General features: G+C 32.5%; 1 protein-coding gene across 4 annotated transcripts in view; it reads left to right on the top strand.

Moving 5' to 3' along the window:
* The window catches only part of LOC129806642 (delta-sarcoglycan), a 147728-nt gene that overhangs the window by 2398 nt on the left and 125950 nt on the right, over positions 1-19380 (top strand). For 2 of the 4 annotated variants that reach the window (XM_055855376.1, XM_055855375.1), the window contains exon 2: positions 6995-7226. In XM_055855376.1, coding sequence (XP_055711351.1) covers positions 7011-7226 — 216 coding nt within the window. In that variant the 5' untranslated portion in view covers positions 6995-7010. Of the gene's footprint in view, positions 1-6832; positions 7227-19380 lie in introns of those variants that run through there. The other 2 variants (XM_055855373.1, XM_055855374.1) reach the window with 2 other exon arrangements.

The raw sequence follows: 19380 nt of genomic DNA, 5'->3' as shown, positions 1-19380 counted from the left end.
TCGATTATTTTTTTGAGTGTAGGAAAATGCGATAAACTTTTCTCTGTGCGGTGCCTGATTTATTTTAAAATTAAAACATTTTCACAGAAATATGGGAAGGCTTTCAGGCTTCGCACACACTTTGGCTTCGAACACTTTATATTTTTCCCATAATTCATTAATCTGAGATCAAATTCTCGACCGTAACCAGACACAACTGGTTACTGGTTGCTGTTTATTTCGTTTATCGATTGCCTGGTTAATCGGAAATTTAGCCACAGCTAAAACCAATTATTACGTACAACACTCGATTTTGTATTTAATATTTACGAGATATTTTCCCTTCTTTCCCGAGACTTTGATTAATATAGTGCAAAAAGCCGGATTTTGTTCACAAAAATTTTATTGAAATTATAGTCTTAGGGGAAAGCGTGCTACCTTCGGACGACTTAAGTTTCGGACAATTCATTTTTTTCTCTATGTTCCTTATGGATTTCACCCATAGCTATTTTCTGAAAATTTGAGACATTGGACTAGCTATTAAAATATAATATTATAATGGGCCAAATCACAGATTACTATTTTCCTGGATAGATGGAGAGATTACTTAGAGTAGATTCATCTGACTTCAAAAAACTAAATATTTCTTGTTAGCTGATGAGTTAAACTTGTACTTGAACGGTAGATTATTTTTTTACCTTGATCACATTTTTTTTACAATACGAAACATGGTATAAAATGTGACGGAAATTGTATTTTTGATGTGAAATTTTCCCAAAAATCCAAGTTCCAAAATATGCTGTTATGCAGTTATTTTGGACCACGTTACCCTTTCAACTATGCCTGTATTTAGACGCAACCTATTTTTTTATCGGCCCGAGCTTAAAGCGCTCAAAACTTTCGCTAATCGAAAAATACAATGGAAATAAAATATTTGATGGAATTAAATATTTAATGATATCATTTATATTTTTTTAATAATTTAATTCACATAATTCTTTGCATAGATTGAAAAACAATGAAAGTAATTGATGAAAATTAAATACTCTATAGGATCGAATATTTATTTAAATGTAGATTAAAGTAAAATCACTATTATTAATTTAGAATAGGGTAAGCGTGCAAAATTTCGACATAATAATACAAATTGATTTTTTTTGTTATATATTTGTAAGGAATGTTTAATTGGAATCTTGTAAGCAGCTTTTTTGTCTTTATTTTCTCTAAATTCATTCTTAATATATTTTACAATGAATAAAAATCTAGATATAGCATTGGTGGCCTATTCCGCCCACGTTCATTTTTATGATTCCTTGCCCTTACGGAATTTTTCCAAAGCCTTTTTCAGATTATCTTGCTCGTCGAAATGATATTTTTTGTTATTTTTTGCATTGTATAATCTCTAGAGTATGCAAAAACTAAAAATCCATGGATATTCGAGGAACAGAAAATGTGGACGAAATTGCAAGCTGGCCGGAAATTGGCACAGTTACCCTACTTTGTTTTAAATACTATTAAGATGTAATTAATTTTATCATTGTATAAAATATTTAGTTTCATCACATTAATTGATTGGCTAGAGCTTTTAATAGATTTAAGCTCGAGCCTATCAAAGAATGCATTTATTAAATTTAATGATCCTCTTGAGATATGAAGTGTTATAAGTATTTGATAAATGAGTATTTGCTGCACAATTGATCCTCAATATTGAGATTTGAAAAAAAAATCTTTTTCTCATTCCTTTTGAAAGAAAACAATTTATCAATTGTTTTATGCTGCTCTTAAAATATTATCGTGCAACAGAGCCTTAAAATATGAAAAATAGGAGGAATTTACGTGAAATGTGAAGAAATAGAGGAGGAAAAACCTCTCATCACGCCTTCGTGCTCTCAATTTAATCGATGTTGTGAATTTCCCAGTCTGTCGAGCAAATTCCAATAGATGGGAAAGGGGGTACGGAAATGCAATAAACACTTTATAATAGTTTCTTCTAAGAATGGGTAAAGGCATTGGTGGGAGGCTGGTGGTGTCAGGAAAAGCCGGAGCAAAAAATAAGTGAAATAACAAATCGACCAGGCACCTCCAATGGCACTATTGTTGCCAAAGTGGCGCAGTGTCATTTTTCAAGTATAAATCTTGCAGATTTCCACACTGCACCTAAAACGTCTTTTCTTTTCCTCTTTGCATCCCACGGACAATTTTCCACATGGATCGTGATTGAGGGTGGACAAGAGACTAGGGGCATTTTTTTTTCTACTCCAGAAAGAAAAGATGAAAAATACACTCTGAAAATGGAATAAGTAACTTCATGTAAATAATTGAGTGAATGGATTTTCCACCACATTGCATCGTACTATAAACCACAGAGGAAAAACTCTATCATCCTTATTTTTGCATTTTCACGCCAGTTTTTGTACCAAACTAACTCCTACGTAAATTGGAAGAGATAATTATTGCCCAATTTATTGTTCTTTTGGCAAGAAGTACTTTGTTTAATGTTTATAGAGTCGTAACATCAATTCAATAGTGTGTTGGATACTCCAAGAACGTTGTTAACAACACTTTGGCCAAGATTGGTACAATTTCAACAGCACCATAAAGTGTTTATGTTAATTTCAATTATTTACACTGGTAAAATGCACTGCTTGAAACAAATGTTTGGGAAGTAATTAACAATAACATATTTTAGTGGAGAAGATAATTCACATCCTGCATGTACTACTCTTCAATTTAGTCTGAAATTCCTTAAAGATTGAGTCAAAATTGTGCAATTTTGCCAAGAAGAATGCATTTTATGGACTAATTAACTCAAAGGCTTCGCACTCAGCCTGGCTTCCAACACTTCATATTGTTCCCTTTTTCCTTTAATTACTATGACTTATTTCTTTTCAGAAAATATGTGACTTAAAATATATTATATAAAGTGTTCGAATCAGATTGTGTGCGAGGCCTGAAAGATTTCACTTACATTGCGCTAAAAATTAAGAAACGGTTTTACAAAATGAAATTGCAAAATCTAAAATCGTAAAAAATTACCTTGGGAGAAACTTTCTCACTTTTTGCTCTAAAAAGCTCTTTTAAGGCGGCGGGCGGTGGACACAAATTTTGATTTTGTCTAAGCTTAAAGCTCAAGCTTCCTGTCCATCTTTTAGGTCAGGAAATTTCATGAAATCGAAATTCACATCTCTATTTTTTTCAAATATTTTACATAATATGTAAAAATATGTCCATCCTAATCTTTTATACTGAAAATTGGATTAAATTATGATAAATTTATTGTGAAATTTAAAAGAAGAAAAAGAAGAAGAAGAAATTACAATAACATCGACACACCTTTTAAATAAGGAAAATTTGATTGAATCAAAATTCACATTTCTTTCTCGTATATTTCGCATAGTTATCCCGCTCTCTCGCACTCTTCTTCTTCTTCTTTTGAACATCACAATAATTTAAATTTAATTCAATTTAAAATTTAAATAGAAATACCGAAAGCCAAAATTTCGAGCACCAAAGTCTTGACCGCCATTCAGGACTTTGACGTTCACAATTTTGGCTTTCGGGATTTTCTTTGACACTGAAATAGACATTATACAAAATGTTTGATAAAAACATTAATTTTGATTTAAAGGAAATTTCCTGGTCTAAAAGTTGATTCTAAGGTATAATATTGCCTCCGGTACACCTTTTGTATCGATAAAATTTCATCAAATTGAAATTCCCATCACTTTCATTTTCAAAAGATTTGCGTAAGTCTATCCCACCCGCTCCCATTCAAAATTAGACTGAATTAAATTTAATTTGGTATGATGCTCAGAAGAAGAAGAGGTGTTCGAAAAAGTAGGATATACATATCGTCGGATGCGGCTACCTCTGTCGTATCTGCATTTGTTTTGTATCTGCATTCGGAGCAACTACAATACAAACGTCCCCTCTTGCGTGAAATGCTGACACAAAAGAAATGTAGATACGGCAGAGGTAGCCGCAACCGACGATATGCTAAACTTTTAATAAAGAAAGAGATGTGAATTTTGATCTAATAAAATTTTCTGAACGAAAAGGTGTGCCGGAGCCACAATAGACTAAATTCGGTTTGCAAGAATTTAAATATGATTAGCACTTCATTTGATAAAGTATTGGCAAAAGGAAAATAAAGCGACCTTCATTTTACTCGCACCCATACAAGATGCTAATTAGAAAAATTTTGTAGAGATTCCTACTAGTCACAAGTACAGTTTGAAAAATTCGAAAATGTATTGGATAAGCCAAAAAAGACATTATTACTTCTTAATAATTCCGCAAGGTGGCTAAAGTACTTTCTGTTCGAATTTCGAAGTACTTGAGTGTCAAATGCGTCAGTTTTCACTTTGTTGGGGGAAAAAATACAAAGCAATGACACTTATTAGTCCTATTCCATTTATTAAGTTATTTTTTAGTCACTAAGTAACTATCCAGCTTTTTAGCATGATATTTAATAAATTTTCTCCTTTTTGTGAGAAAATGTTGGTTTAAAAATTCGAAATTGCGTTTGAATCTTCGAACATCAACGACATTTTGTGCAATGAAACTTCACTTGTGAGCACCGATTTGGGGTTTTAATGGCCAAAAATTTACTAAAATATAAAGCTCATCAGTAAAAAAAAAATATCATTTTCTCAGGAGAAAGCGTAAATCTTAAAAGTTAATTTAAATTTAGGAAAGCTTAGAAAAAAATTATTAGCTTGCTTTTAGAACGTAAAATCAATGGAAAAGAGCAATTAAATAAGACAATATTGGCTCCGTTCAGTAATAACCTTTCGAAGAGACAAAGCCACTCCATAGCCAAGCCAAAGCTGTTCGAAAATCTACCCGAAGCCTAAAGTGTAATTTCATATACTCGTCGCTTTAGCGCTGATTATTCTGCCATTTCGAATTTCGATATTCTTGACAGTTCAATCGTCAATTTCCAATTCCATGAAAAAAAAAGTTCGAAACGTTTTGAAATAAATTTTAGTCGACACACATATTCGTATATTATAACATTTGACTGAGTGAGTGAAGTTACTTAGACACAAACCTCAAGAGGACATTTTCCAAAACTCTCTTTTTAAGTACATTTATAAAATGTCCCCGTTTAGGAGCAGGCTTAGACTCTATTCAATTGAATGAAATTTATTTAAAAAGTTCTTTGAGGATTTTCATTTTGAACTATGAAAAAATCGGAACCTAAACAAAAATTTCATTAAGTTTTTCTTTAATATTAAGAACAGTTATCAGCGCCTCTTGCGGGAGAAATCAGCGCCCTCATGCGGAGAAAAAGAATGCCAATATTAATGTTCCCTCGGCAATTCTCTGTATTTAATTCTCAATGAAAATTATTTTTCGCCACTTATTTATTTATTTTTCCAAAACGGTAAAATTTATGCATAGGGGAAATGCTTCTAATTTTGTCCAGTTTCTTATTTTGGACACTTTGAGGATAACATTGGACACTAAAAATAAATTGATTAAAATGATGGATTTTTATTCCAATATTTGATGAATAATGAATTCTATCTAAATATTTGTTCTTTTTGGAAGATATTAACACTAAATACGTTAAAATTTGAATATGATTTGAGTTGAAATTGCTTTGTTGAAAATTCAGTGTGAGCAATTGCTTACGAGAAATATGACAGAACTTCGTGGCTTACTTCAGTCTTATTTAGTTTTGGTGAAGTACTAACAAAGTTTGTTCGCTGTTTTTGAGTGATATTATTGAATATTCATTGAATATTGTGTTGATTCACGTTACTGATGATTTGTACATTTGACCTGAAGTGAGATTTGCCTTGTGAATTATATTTTTCGTGTGAAAAATGGGAAATTTTTTAAGACATTCACCAGTGAGGTGATGATTCTTATTTTGGACAGGTGTTTTTCTCACGAAATTTCGTGAAGTTTTAGCTTTTGTGATGACTAGGTTGGACAAATGCCTGGAGAAATGAAGGAGCATCATCTCTACGAAAGAGATGCAGTGAGAAATGCCTTGAAAGGCTCCCGGAAAGGTCAGGGAATGAGCGAATCCGCACGTACTTGGAGTACCGAAGTCAACTCACTTTAATGAATGATATGGAAAGTTTCTGGGCTTCTTGTGACATTCCACGTTTCCCTTACATGACCAGGAAGAGGACTTGGTAAGATTGGTTCATAAAATGAAGAACAATGGGCATCCTGTTGAGGCGGATTATCTGTCCAAATTTACAGACAAGTTGTAAAAATTAATAACCAAGTTGTCCAAAATAAGAGTCAAATTCACCTCTACATATCAATTCATTTTTAAACGTATTAAAACAATTTTTAGTAAAAATGAGATGATAAATAGCTTGCCAAGTTTCTAAACAATCCTTCTGAAAAGAGAGTAACAAGAAAAGTCAATTAGTATTGAAAATATGGCACTTCAAACTTAGGATATCGATGCTTATATGCAGACTGTCCAAAATTATAAGCACTTCCCCTAATGCTTGGAATATTTTGAAATTTAATTTTAAAATAGGATATTTTGGACGCTCTCTGAAAATATGAAATACAAATATTAAATTTTTTCTTTATTAATTGTCTGTAAATAGCCCACTAATTAAAATTTATTTGGATATTTTGTAATTCAATTTTGATATGTTTCCTAATTGTTATTTTAAAATAAAAATAATTAGAATATTGATATATATTATTTAATCAAAAATTGAATATTTCTGGTATATTTATGTCCTATTGAATATTTTGCACTACTTCTATGTTTATTGTAAAATAATTTTACCCATTATTTGGATTATTTTTTTAAATAAAATAGAATTCTTTTTTTATGATAAACTTTAACTATCTCTAGAGAATGCAAAGCTGCAATAGAATACCTTTTGACTATGCCAGAGTTGGCTTCTGAACTCTTTAAAAATCATTCGGTTGGGGCTCCATTTTTGTTAGTGGGTCATTAGTTAGTCTGAAGTGGAACAAGGAACAATTACTTATACCACTTTTTCTCCCTTCCTACCGCCTTGAGAAGAAATGTGCCCGTGGTTATGACTTATGAGATTGTCGGTGTGCAAAGTAATGAGAGTAAAAGTGTTCGCAAAGTTGTTGTCCAGTGCAACGAGCGAGATTTTCTGGTGCTGCAGAAGCATGAGGCAACTGGAGGACAGGTGCAACGCGTAAATTGGACATTTCCTTCTGGCAATCACAATTATCATCACTATCTCCGACATGATGGGGATTTCCCGGCGCTAGATTGCAATGAGGTATTTATGCGATACATAATTTTACCATATACAATGTGTGCTATTTCCCAAACAGCAACTAATTAACCACCCGGAATTCATGGGTAGCGATATTATGGGATGGGGGATTATTAATAACCCTCTGATATTTACAATTCCTCCAAAATCATCCACAAGAATATCTGTGTTGAAATGTATCCACGATTATAACACAGAGTTGTCACATAATTCCATTAAAAAAAACCACTAATGCATGCTCCTATAATGTGGTATACTCTCCATTTTGAACGATCAAGGGTGGATAAATTCTTTGATAGAATCCATTATATGGCAACTAAGTAACTTACTTTTAAGGAAGGTAGAATTTAACTTCTTGTATATACTCCGCTTGTAAATAATTTAAGCCACGCCCTCATCAGTAATTCAATTAATCAGGGTTGACATTTTTGAAGTCACAATTAGTTTTTTGGAATGATAATGTAATACAGCGTAATAACCATTCTTTTTTTTAATCTGGGAAGAGATACAAAAGATGGCTTTCATGGACGAATAGGCCACACCCCTTAAATGTTCTTTTAAACCAAATTCTTCTTTATTCACTACTTTCATTAGGCTTTAGATTAATGATAATGCATAAAATCGGAGGGAGCCAAAATTCTATAAGCCAAAATTTCGAATGTCAAAATTCTAAATGAGCCAAAACACAAGTAGATTTTGCATCTCCAATAGTGTCTTGGATAAAAGGTAAATAGGACTCTATTTGCACAAAGAGTCGTTGATGTTCGAAGAATTCAAATTCAATTTCGAATTTTCATACTAAATTTTCGAAAAATATGGGGAAAATTTATCAAATATCACACTAAAAATCTGGCAAAAGAGTTACTCAGTGATTATGGAGTGATTAAATAATGACACAAGACCAGTAGGGGGAACTGGGGTAGTAGTAAACAGGGGCAGTTGTAAACACTGTAGATTTTTTCATTAATTTTAAGACTCCAGAGGATAAAACTCATAAGAATTCATAGATACTATGCGGATGTATGTCCACAGATGAATTGGTCAATAAAATCCTAATACTTTAAAAATAAAAGTCATTTTTCCCGAAAATGCTGATATTTCAATTATTTTGGTCATTTGGATTTCCACCTGGAAATTAAAAATTGTGTAAAATAATCGAAATATAGCAATACCAGTTTTTTCCTACATCTTTTAGGATTATACAAGGGGTTATTCAAGGTAGAAAATTGGTGTCCGTATTCCGTTATTCGATGTGATTCCAATGAGATTCCATTGTGATTCCAATGATTCTAAGTGTGTGATTCTCTTAATGATTCAACACGGTATTCCATGATTCTCAATAATTCCAATTTGTGATTCTGTTTATTCCAGTGTTCAAATTTCTCTTATTTCAGAACAATTTTTCATATTGCTATGTAGGATTAATTTTGTTTGTTATTTTTGGCTATGCAAGTCCTATTGGGTTCTGTAGACTGAACCGGGAAGTCAAAAAATATTGGAGGTTGCGCTTTGACAAATAACTTACACTCTGAAAAAAGTCTGGTCTAATAATTTCGTCAGATATCTTTAGGATTTCTGCAGAGAATTTCTACACCTCTGCAGAAAATCTGCCGATAAATCTTTAGATATTCCTGCGAATTTTATTTAGATCTTTAGACCCAGTGCATACTCTGATGATTTCTTGCCAATAATATGCCGATTATTTGAGGATTAAAAAAAAAATGTATGAGCATTATAGTTTCTTTTCCCAAAAAGGGGTTTGCTTAAAAAAATTAGAAGTGTAAAAATAATTAGAATCAATTATCTACATTAGTATTTAAAAATTCCTCATTTTTAAACTTAATTATTATTTATTATTTAACAAATATCTGGAGACTTGTAAAAAATATCTTAAATTCCTTCAATCTTCTACTTCTATTACGCACAAACATCAGAAAAATTAGCTTTAGGTAATCAGGAAAAATTATTTTCTTTATTGGACGCCGTTGTTCCATTCGTCTTGAAAGGGTTAAGGACGAGACGCTTTTCATAGTGACCGAAAATCAACAATAATAATGCAATAAAATAAAAGCAACGAAATGTCTTACATCTGACCATAGAAAATCCAACAGATAAGGACAAAAAGAGCCCAAAAATTTAAATTTTCTGACTGTATTAGTGAATGATAATTTTAAAGCTATTACAGGAAGACAAATTGGTAAACAGAACTCAAATTAAGAAAGAAGTTGAAGGCATATTTCAACAATTTCGACGGGAAGTCATATTTAATCTTCGAACTAAAACGATTTTTGAAGATTATTCACTGTTTTTTCGAAAATTATCTATACGAAGTCATGTGTCTGTGCGAGTGGTATGGGATCTTGATCGAAAGGTGAGCAATAATCAGAAGAATTTGGATTTGTGATTTATGGAGGTAGGGGAATTCTTTGCAGCGTTGTAGCTTCGCTTTGATGTAGGAATCTAAGATATTTTTTGCAAGTTTTCTGATATTTGCTGTATAATAAATATTTCAGATCAAAACTGAAAATAAATTCAATTTTTCACATTAATGAGTGAATTTTATTATTTTTTTATATGTCTATTTTTACTGCTCAAACTCAAAAAAGAGAGCTATGATATATCTTTTTAAGCAAAAACTTTTTGGAACAAAAAGCTACATAATTTCAACAATGTAAAAGTTTTCATTCATTGGCATATTCAGGAATACTTCTTCAATTTCATGGATCATGTTGTCAAAATGCTAGCAATCGTAAATAAGGGATTCTGTGATTCCATTTGATTCCAGTGATTCCAATTGGTTCTGGTGATACTGTATGGATTCTACTTGAGATATCCCCCTCTTATCCCTAAACACCATGTTTTTTGGTTTATATCGAAAACGGCTCCTACGATTTCTTTCATTTTCGAATATGTTTTAAAGGTAGTCAAGGCGCATATTTTGTCCTTGGACACCTATGTTCAAAAACCATTTCGATATCGAATTTTTAAAGATCAAACTTTAACTACTTTAGTGGGCCTATTTTTTTGATTTGCTTAAACTCGAATTAATTTTTGAAAGATCTTGAAATTTCTAACCCAACTGCGTCAGTTATAAAATCGATCATGGGTGGATGTAGTAGGGTGGAGTCTACACTTATGGATGTTATACACCTATGGATAGCTTGCAAAGATCTTAGGTTATTACATGAAAGTGATTTCGAAAACCACAGAATTTGTTAATCACATCATAAACTACTATTTTTATGATTTTTCGAAATCTGTTTTAGGTAAGAACTTAAGATTTTTGCACGCTGTCCATAAGTGTACAACATTCATAAGTGTAGACTCCACATTATCCGTAAATGATTTTCTTTTCTCGAATTAACTGTTTTATTTCTTCGAGAGCTCGTTATTCGTGCTAAAATATTCTAAAACCTAAAATCTTAAGCAATTAAACCTATTGGTTCAATCTTTCTTTTTTTTTAAATAAAATAAAATAAGTGACACTTCTCTCTACAATTGGGCGTATGCCCAAATGGCTCACAGCTCAGTTTGAGCTAGCCATTCTCATTTTTCTCTCACAATGCTTAAAACCGCGCAAGTTGGACAGATCAGTGTTTTTCCTGTTCCTTTTTCTTTACGATTTTATATGAAAAGATTTTGTTACAAGGTGTTTTTTATCATAAATTTGATGAATAATTTACCATGGCATATACAACCTACGAAAGAACTTTTCCACCGTTTTGCTGTGGAGGTTGGGCACAAACGCTAAGACGGCGGTGGACACAAAGTCACAAACATCTCACAAAAATCCTATTGTAGCGCGCTATTAAGACATTGTTGATGAAATAAATTATCTATCTATCTATCTATTTATCTAATTTCTTATTTCGAAATGACTCTCTAAATTTATCATTCATTTTTTATTAATATTTAACCTAGAGATTGTTACTTAGCCACCTCTAGGTCAATAATCCTAATTCGCAATTTGTATGTGAATTTTCGGTGGGATGAATAAGATTTCGTGACCTTTTTCCACAAAATTCTATTCAATTTTCCAATTTGTGGGCTTAGAGGTGGAATATTGGAGAATTATTTAGTTAGAATGTTTGCAATTAATACACACACGTCCCAGTTGAATCGATCAAATTTGTATTAACAACTTTGTCCTAGTATAGGCCTCCCCTTGTGTTGCCACTCTAGGGGCAATGAGCAATTTTTGGAGAGGGCACGGGGTGTATTTGTTGTTTTGAGATCATCGATTGCATCCACTCAAAATAGTCCCTGGTGAAACCAACAGCAATAACCGATGGCACATTGCATATAAACATGACCTTTCAATTAATCCCAATTGAGCGACAAATCAAACAGCAAAGCGTACCAATAATAAACATTTCACTGCACTCCTCCCCCGTGCCTTTTTTTCCAGCGTTTTCCCAATCCCCCAGGATCCACCAGAGAGTGCTGAGGGGGAGGGGGCGGGAGGAATGTTTTAGGGCTGGAAAAAGTGCCTTTGGATATCATCATTATTTTCATGCTTTATTTCTGCATATCCCATTCATCGCACTTCTTTTTTCTCGCTTCTCGATATTTGCCAGAGAAACAATTCCTATAAATTTTCATACGTTTGAGCATAAATCAAAATCACTTCTCCTAGCCAGACCGCCGAGAGACAAGAAGCAAAATCAGACAATTCCTGATCCTCCAGAGAATAACTTTCCACTCTGCTTTAAAATGCGATTTTTTTTGCCACTGAATTCTTGTCAAATTGTCATAACAGTGGAATTTGCGACACGACATGGATTTACTGCGTGGTGGAAAAATATTGAAAATCTCAAATACATGACATTCATTCGAATGTTCGAGGGAACGAGCAAGGAAATTTATATACAGGACTCCAGGGAGGCAAATAGTGTTTGCACCCCTTGACTTTTCCACCACCAACTGCTAAAAAATCTGCCTTAAAACAGTGAGAGGGTGAATTTTCATTATAAATAGCATACCGAGTGATGAGGATAGGAAGTATATTAACAACTTTTCCACTTTAAGAGAATTTGCAAAGAGGTCTCAACTCTTTAATACCTATGCCTAGTTGCAGTACTTCCTCTTGATATTTTTTCTCTATTTGTTGACATTCTTCAATGATATTGCGAGTATATAACCGAATAAATAAATAGGATCATTTTTTGCCATTTTTCATGGGAAATATGAATTAACTCTCTTTTGAGCTGTTAAATACTTTTGGCACAACATTTTTGCTTAATTAATTGGCTTTTTAGTCTGTAAAAAATTATATTGGTGGAACAAATATTAAAAAAAAACAGAAATGGTCAATTAATCATTTTTGTATGGTTCATAGCTTCTTAATTTTCCTCTTAACACGAATATTTCACTCTTTTTATGCATTAAAAATTTATGATTTACTTTTTAATTATATAGAGGAGAAGGGGCAGTTTCATGCAAATGAAGTTTTGTTTCTAAAACTCATTTGCCATCGAGGGGTAACTCATTTCGGGGAACTCGAGCCAATCTGGCTGGGGAACTCATACATTTTTTTCAGGAAACCCAGGGAACCCATACATTTTTTTGGGAACCCGAGCCAATCTGATTGATTATGAATTACCCCTTGTTTGCCATCGTTTATGAATCATATTCAGGCTAAATATAACGAGGTGGGAATTCCGGAAATCGTCGGGAAAATACAATTCGCTCCTTACCGTTTTGAGATTGAGCTGTGCGTGTTTTTTAGCGCTTTCGGAACCATTTTATGATTCAGCTGTTCGTGTTTTTATTCACATTTTGATTGTTTTTTATTATTTGAACTGTGCGTGTTTTCAGCATATTCTCAACCATTTCATTTTTCAGTTGTTCTTATTTTAGTGATTTTATATTTGAACTACTTGTTGAACAGGGTTGGTTGTTTTATTACTGAACTGTGTATTTTGTTCTGATTATGTCTAGTGTAATTTTAAAATAGTTAACTTTAAAATATTCTTAACTTTAAAAAAATGTTTTCTTTTAAATATTTTTCAGACTGAGACTACGATAATGAAAAATTTCAATAGTAGGAAAGGCTCATAATTTTGAACAGTTTCTAAATTTGGACACTTTGAGGGTAAAATTGGACACTAAAAATAAATTGATTAAAATGATGGATTTTTATTCCAATATTTGATGAATAATAAATTATATCTAAATATTTGTTCTTTTTGGAAGATTTTAACACTAAATAAGTTAAATTTTAATATAATTTGAGTTGAAACTGCTTTGTTAAAAATTCAGTGTGAGAAATTGCTTACGAGTAATACGACAGAACTTCGCGTTTACTTCAGTCTTATTTAGTTGTGGTGAAGTACTAATAAGATTTCCTCGCTGTTTTTCAGTGATATTACTAAAGATTCATTGTATTATATATTGTGTTGATTCACGTTAATGGTTTTTTGTACATTTGACCTGAAGTGAGATTTGCCTTGTGAATTTGCATACACGTGAAATTTTCTAAGATATTCACCAGTGAGGTGATATTCTTTATTCTGGACAGGTATTTTTCTCTCGAAATTTCATGAAGTTTTAGTTTTTGTGATGACTAGGTTATATGAATACCTAGAAGAACAAAAGAGCATCATCTCTATGAAAAAAATGTTGTGAAAAAGCCTTAAAATGCTCCCGGAAAGGTCAGGGAATGTGCGAATCCGCGAGTACTTGAATTACCAGAGTCAATTCACTTTAATGATGATATATCAAATCTCTGGGCTTCTTGTGACATTCTACGGCTCCCTTACATGAACAGGAAGATGACTTTGTAAGATAAGATTTATTCTGCCCATATATACAACCGAGCTGTCCAAAATAAGAGTCAAATTCACCTCTACATATCAATTCAATTTTAAAGTATTAAAAACTAATTTTTGTAAAAACAGACGATAAATGGTTTGCCAAGTTTCTAAACAACCCTCCTGGAAAGAGAGTAACAAAAAAATCAATTAGTATTGAAAATACCGCAAGTCAAACTTGGAACATCGATGCTTATAAGTAGACTGTCCAAAATTATGAGCCCTTACTCTATTCATTTTTTTTTAAATGAAACATTCTGAAGTTTTTCTTGTTGTTTGTATTTTTTGTAATTCTGGGAAATACGTGTTCTATTACGATTTAGACTAGGGGAATGCGCCAACGTTTAAAGTTTAAATATTTCAAGTTTTCACTTATTTTCCAAAGTCAAAAATCTGTTTTATAAAATATAGTTACTATTATTAATTATTTTCTATTAACTTTGATTAATAAAATACATTTTGTGGTTTAGGAAAAATGGCGTCTACATGCACTAGTAGATTTTTTTTAAAAATGCCTTTTTTAAAAAATTCTGACGTTTCTGCCTACAAGGATAGGGGAAATTTTCTTTAAAAAGGCATTTTTTACAAAAATTTCCACTAATGTGTAGACGCCTAATAATGTGTAGAATGTGTAGAAAATGTAGACTAATGTGTAGAAAAGAAAAATTCGACGAAATGTCTTTCAGTCGTGAAATGGTTGCAAGGGTACAAGAGTCTTTAAAGAAAAGTTTAACATCGTTCTACTACACACAGAAAAATGGAAAATTCTTTAACAGAAACACCCAGGAATTTAATTTCAAATACCATCCAATGAATGCCAATGTCCTAATTCTAAATCCTTGATCATTTAATTTCAGTTGCAATTTGCAAATCTGTAGACATTTTTCATTTTCCAGCTAATGCTGAACTTAAGTTCCCGATCTCTTAATTTGAAAGAGCTAGGGATTCTAGCTCATTTCTTTCGCTCAGAGCTTCTAAACTTAAACGCCTCGGGGATTCACGTCCAATTTAAGTTCCCAGGATCTTATAATATATTCTTAAATTTAGAGTCAAAATTTTTCTGTGTGTAGTTTTTCTCTAATCACTGAAATTCAGTAACTTTTACAAAATTTCAAGCATCTTTTCATATGTAGAAAAAAATTTGTACATTTGTTCTGTCTAGAACAGTACTCTAGAGATAGAGTAATTGAGGGAAACATCTCAATTTTGCAGAATTCTCCGGAGTGGTGTGTCATGAAATCGTCTGAATTAATTGTTGGGTGTGTCGGTGACCAAAAAAAAATCTCATATAGCACACAAGTTTCCGTGCTTGGGTACACGGTGATGAAAAATCCCAGCTATCTCTATTGAGGAAAAATCCCCATTGACAAATATGAAGTTCCCTTCTGAAGCCAGGGGATGATACCAAGGGTATGGGTTGAGAAATAAAATTCCCAACAACTCTCCACAGTCTTCAAATTACTTTTGCCAATGTACACCATCCTCATCGAAGTGCTTCAGTTCATTTATTTCCCACTTGCTCCAACCATCCATGTTTGGGGTGGACTTTTTGTACATTAAACACCGCTCTAGAGGGTGGTTTTGGGTTGACTCTAAGGTATGCCAACCTGACGGTGTTTTGGGTGCCAGGCTGAAAATTGAGAGGATGGTCCTGGGAATCACTGGGTGTTTGCATTCTATAGAGATTTTTGCTAATTTCTCATCCACTTTGCACTCCTGCAGTCTCTCAGCACCCGGATGTACCACTGCTATTGCCCGATGAAAGTCACGGCATTATCCCAGAGAAAGAGGTCTGGAAGGGGATGGCCAGGGACTGCATTGTACTCATTTGTCAAAAACAATATGAAGTTGCCAAGTATGCACAAACACAGGCACCAGCAGTGGCCAAAACTCCAAGAAGAGACTTTTCGTCGTTTGCTGGATATTACGGGAAATGGTGTCTCAAATTCTGTGGAAGGATATTTTAAGCCCATCCCCGAAGCTTTCGAAAGTTGAGAATTATTTTGGAAAGTTTCCTTTGAAATAATTTTTGAAAATTGAGGAGAAAGAGTTCAAATTCAAATGAAGTGCATAATACAAAACCTTTGAAAATTTAATGAGGGGAGGCTTGCAGGGATCGCACACTTGGAAAATTTGATAAAATTGATTTTAGTAAAATAAATAAATTTGTAGAAATTACATTACTAAATAGCAGAATAATTAGCGATAGGATGGAATGCTCTTTAGTTACTAAAAGACAATTTTATAAAAGTTCTATTTTAATAGTCTGTGTAAAACAGCCCTTCAAAATTTCATAATTGATCAAAAAGCTATCTAAGCCATATAGGGATTATAAGAATGGGGGTATTCGAGTTATTCAGAATCGTGTCTAAATTGAAATTTTGAGATTCCCGAGTTGTTTCAGATATGCAAAGAGAAAAAGAAAGCCACGAAGAAGTATAAGCCTTAAACGATTTTTAGACCTAAGGATTAGCCATTTAAATTAGCCATAGTTATCTAAATTCTTTTCAGGCAAGTTATGAAAAATTATGACTTATTATTGGATCGCTTTTGAGTCACTCCAGAGTAGCATTACGAAAATCGCATTTACTGAGGCAATAAAGGTTTTATTTATTTAAAATTGCTTTAGTACCCTCAGTCATGGTCTCACTCAGTAACATTTTTTGAAGATTTGATTTCATTTTGACCTTTCGTTTGGTTGCTGTCGTCAGTTTTCTGTGACAAGTCAGAGAAAAAACAGCAAAATTCCTTGTGCAACATTTCTCGTTTTCAAAGTGCAAAAAAGAACCCTCTAAAAGGCAAGGGGAAGATATTAGGGCGGAAGTGGTGTACAGCAATGAACTGCTTGAAAGCCTTTGGAAAAGGGAGTACTCGTATATAAAGTCTTTTCTGTCTAATTCCGTATTTTTCAGACTACGTTACTTTTAGTTGAGATTTTTAATTCGGGCGGCAAACTGAAAAGGTTTGTTGAAATTTTCAAGTTCGATTATGACAATAAATTGAGCAAATACGCTCAAATTTATTATAGCTTATTTTGTGTCGTAATTTTTCTGAGAAAAATATTCAGTTGAATAATAATTCTCCTTAATTTTTACAGGAATTTGAAATTCATGTAATGGTTCGCAAATAATGACATAGATATTGCAGTTGACTTTTAATCAATTTTATATAATTTTTTTTCTAATTTATAGTATGTCGTTAAAGGGTTATCCTATAGGTTACCTCCACCATTTTTTGTTTACCTTTTTGCATATATTGGAAAGATTTTAGTATATTACATCTCTTCAATGCCAAAAGTACTCGATAAAAAAGTAGATTTGTGCTTTTGAGGACTATTACAAAGAGGAACGAAAAGATGCATTTGTAATATTTAATGCTAGACTAATTTTAGACAGGTCTAACTAAGTGATGAACTTCGTGATGAATGAAAAGGATTTATCCTTCGAAATATCAATTCCATTCCATTGTAAACGGTCTGTCTGTGATATTGATTCCAATATTGTGTGTAGCGGAAGAAAATTTGTGAATAACAATTGAAGAGATTGTTAAAATTTTGGAAAACAATAATTAAATCGTATTTCGCTATTTAGAAAATCTTGAATGTGTTTGAAAGCTCAATACTTGGGTGCCACATACTTTCACTGAAAGGAATAAAGAGGACATTATGAATGTGACCATTTTTCTCCGGATATGTTGCAATAAAAAATCTTTTGTGGATTAATTGGCGACCAGGTAATGAGGAATTAGTCTAATACAACAATAGCGAAAACGATCCTTGAAAAAATATCCAAACTTGTTTCAAAAGTTGATTAGCAAACATCACAAACTTTTCCAAAATGTTTTAATTTTGAAGGATTTTAAAACCAGGAGAGAATCAAGCTTAATAAAATGTGAAGATACACCTGAAGTGCTGAATTAGTTGTTGCACTCGTACTTTTTGATTCTTACAGACTTTCCAGCCCAGTTTCAATTTACAAATGACAATACATTTTTTTTAGATATTCAGTTTTCCAAAAGTAGCTTCACTACTGGTCTCTTAGGAAAATTAAATATATGTTGGTACCCCTTCGTAAAACGCAGTAAAATATTGAAAGTATGCAAGAATATCCGGCGGTAAAAATTCAAAATATACGCAAAATGTTAAAAATATGTATAAAAATAAATTTCCTGAGATTTTTTAAGAATTTTTCTAATTAGATTTTTCATCAGATTAAGTAAATTATTGATTTCTAAGTATGAGAAGTCTATGAAGTGCAGGAAGTACTGGAAGTATTGGAACATTTTTGAGAGTGTTGCGAAGTTTTGGAAGTGCGAAGGCCTCTTCCATGCAAGTTATGGAAGTGCCTGGAAGTGGTGTACACATTTTCTCCCAAATATCTTCCTCTTGCTCTAAGGTACTCTGACAATGAGTGTAACAAATATTATATTTCCTGAATTATGTGTTATTCTACTTCATATATTTAGTTTTATAACCATAAAAAATTGAAATTGTGAGTTTCAGGAGCAAAAAATGAAGATACTCTCTAGAGACTCTTGGGTGATTCGATGTAAAAAAAAAATCAAAAATAACCGACCTTTTCGTTTAATTGTTCTGTTCATGTAAATAACTTTTTTGGATAATTTCTCTCTCATAAAACAATCGAGAGGGCATAAAAACAGCCCACAGCAAGTAAATATTTTTATTTACTGATTTAAAGATCGAATGTTAAAATATACTGGCCATAAAAATATTATTCTAACTTCTCAGAATCTATTGTAAATCTAATTTTGAATTCTAAGACTGAAGGAGAAAATTCAATAAATAATTTTTAAAAAGCTCATAAAATAAATATTCAGTTGGCTCGATTTTAGATTAGGAGGAAGTAGGACATCTTCGAATATGGGGCAGCTTTGAAATTAGGATTTTTTCTTCTATTTTTAAGTGGAAATGAGCTATATCGTAAAGCCCAAAATAGACACAGGGATCGACTTAGGGATCAGCTCGAAAAATGAGGATTGGTGTCAATACACTCACAGGGATCAGCCCAAAATTTGGAGGATCAGGCTGATCTTCTAAATTCGTGAGGTCTAGTAAAATTACGAGGATTAGGCGACATCAGCGACAGTGTTGAAAATAAAAGCTTCACTTTGGGTGTTTTTGGATACTTTTCGAAGTGTCAATTGAATGAAAAAACATGGAGAGTAATGGTACGCAATGTCATAAAATCTTAAAATTCATTAATATAGGAATAATGGGAATGTCAAAGTATTCCTGTCTGTATGAAAAATGCATTGATATTTCACTTAAGAAGTATTTCAGCAATCAAAGTGGGCACATTTAATTGAAATTTACGTAAAAAACGCTA

This window comes from Phlebotomus papatasi, chromosome 3 (genome assembly GCF_024763615.1).
Source record: "Phlebotomus papatasi isolate M1 chromosome 3, Ppap_2.1, whole genome shotgun sequence".
Taxonomy (NCBI): domain Eukaryota; kingdom Metazoa; phylum Arthropoda; class Insecta; order Diptera; family Psychodidae; genus Phlebotomus; species Phlebotomus papatasi.
Note: the sequence above shows the minus strand (reverse complement) of the source record. Positions and strands in the feature narration are given on the sequence as shown.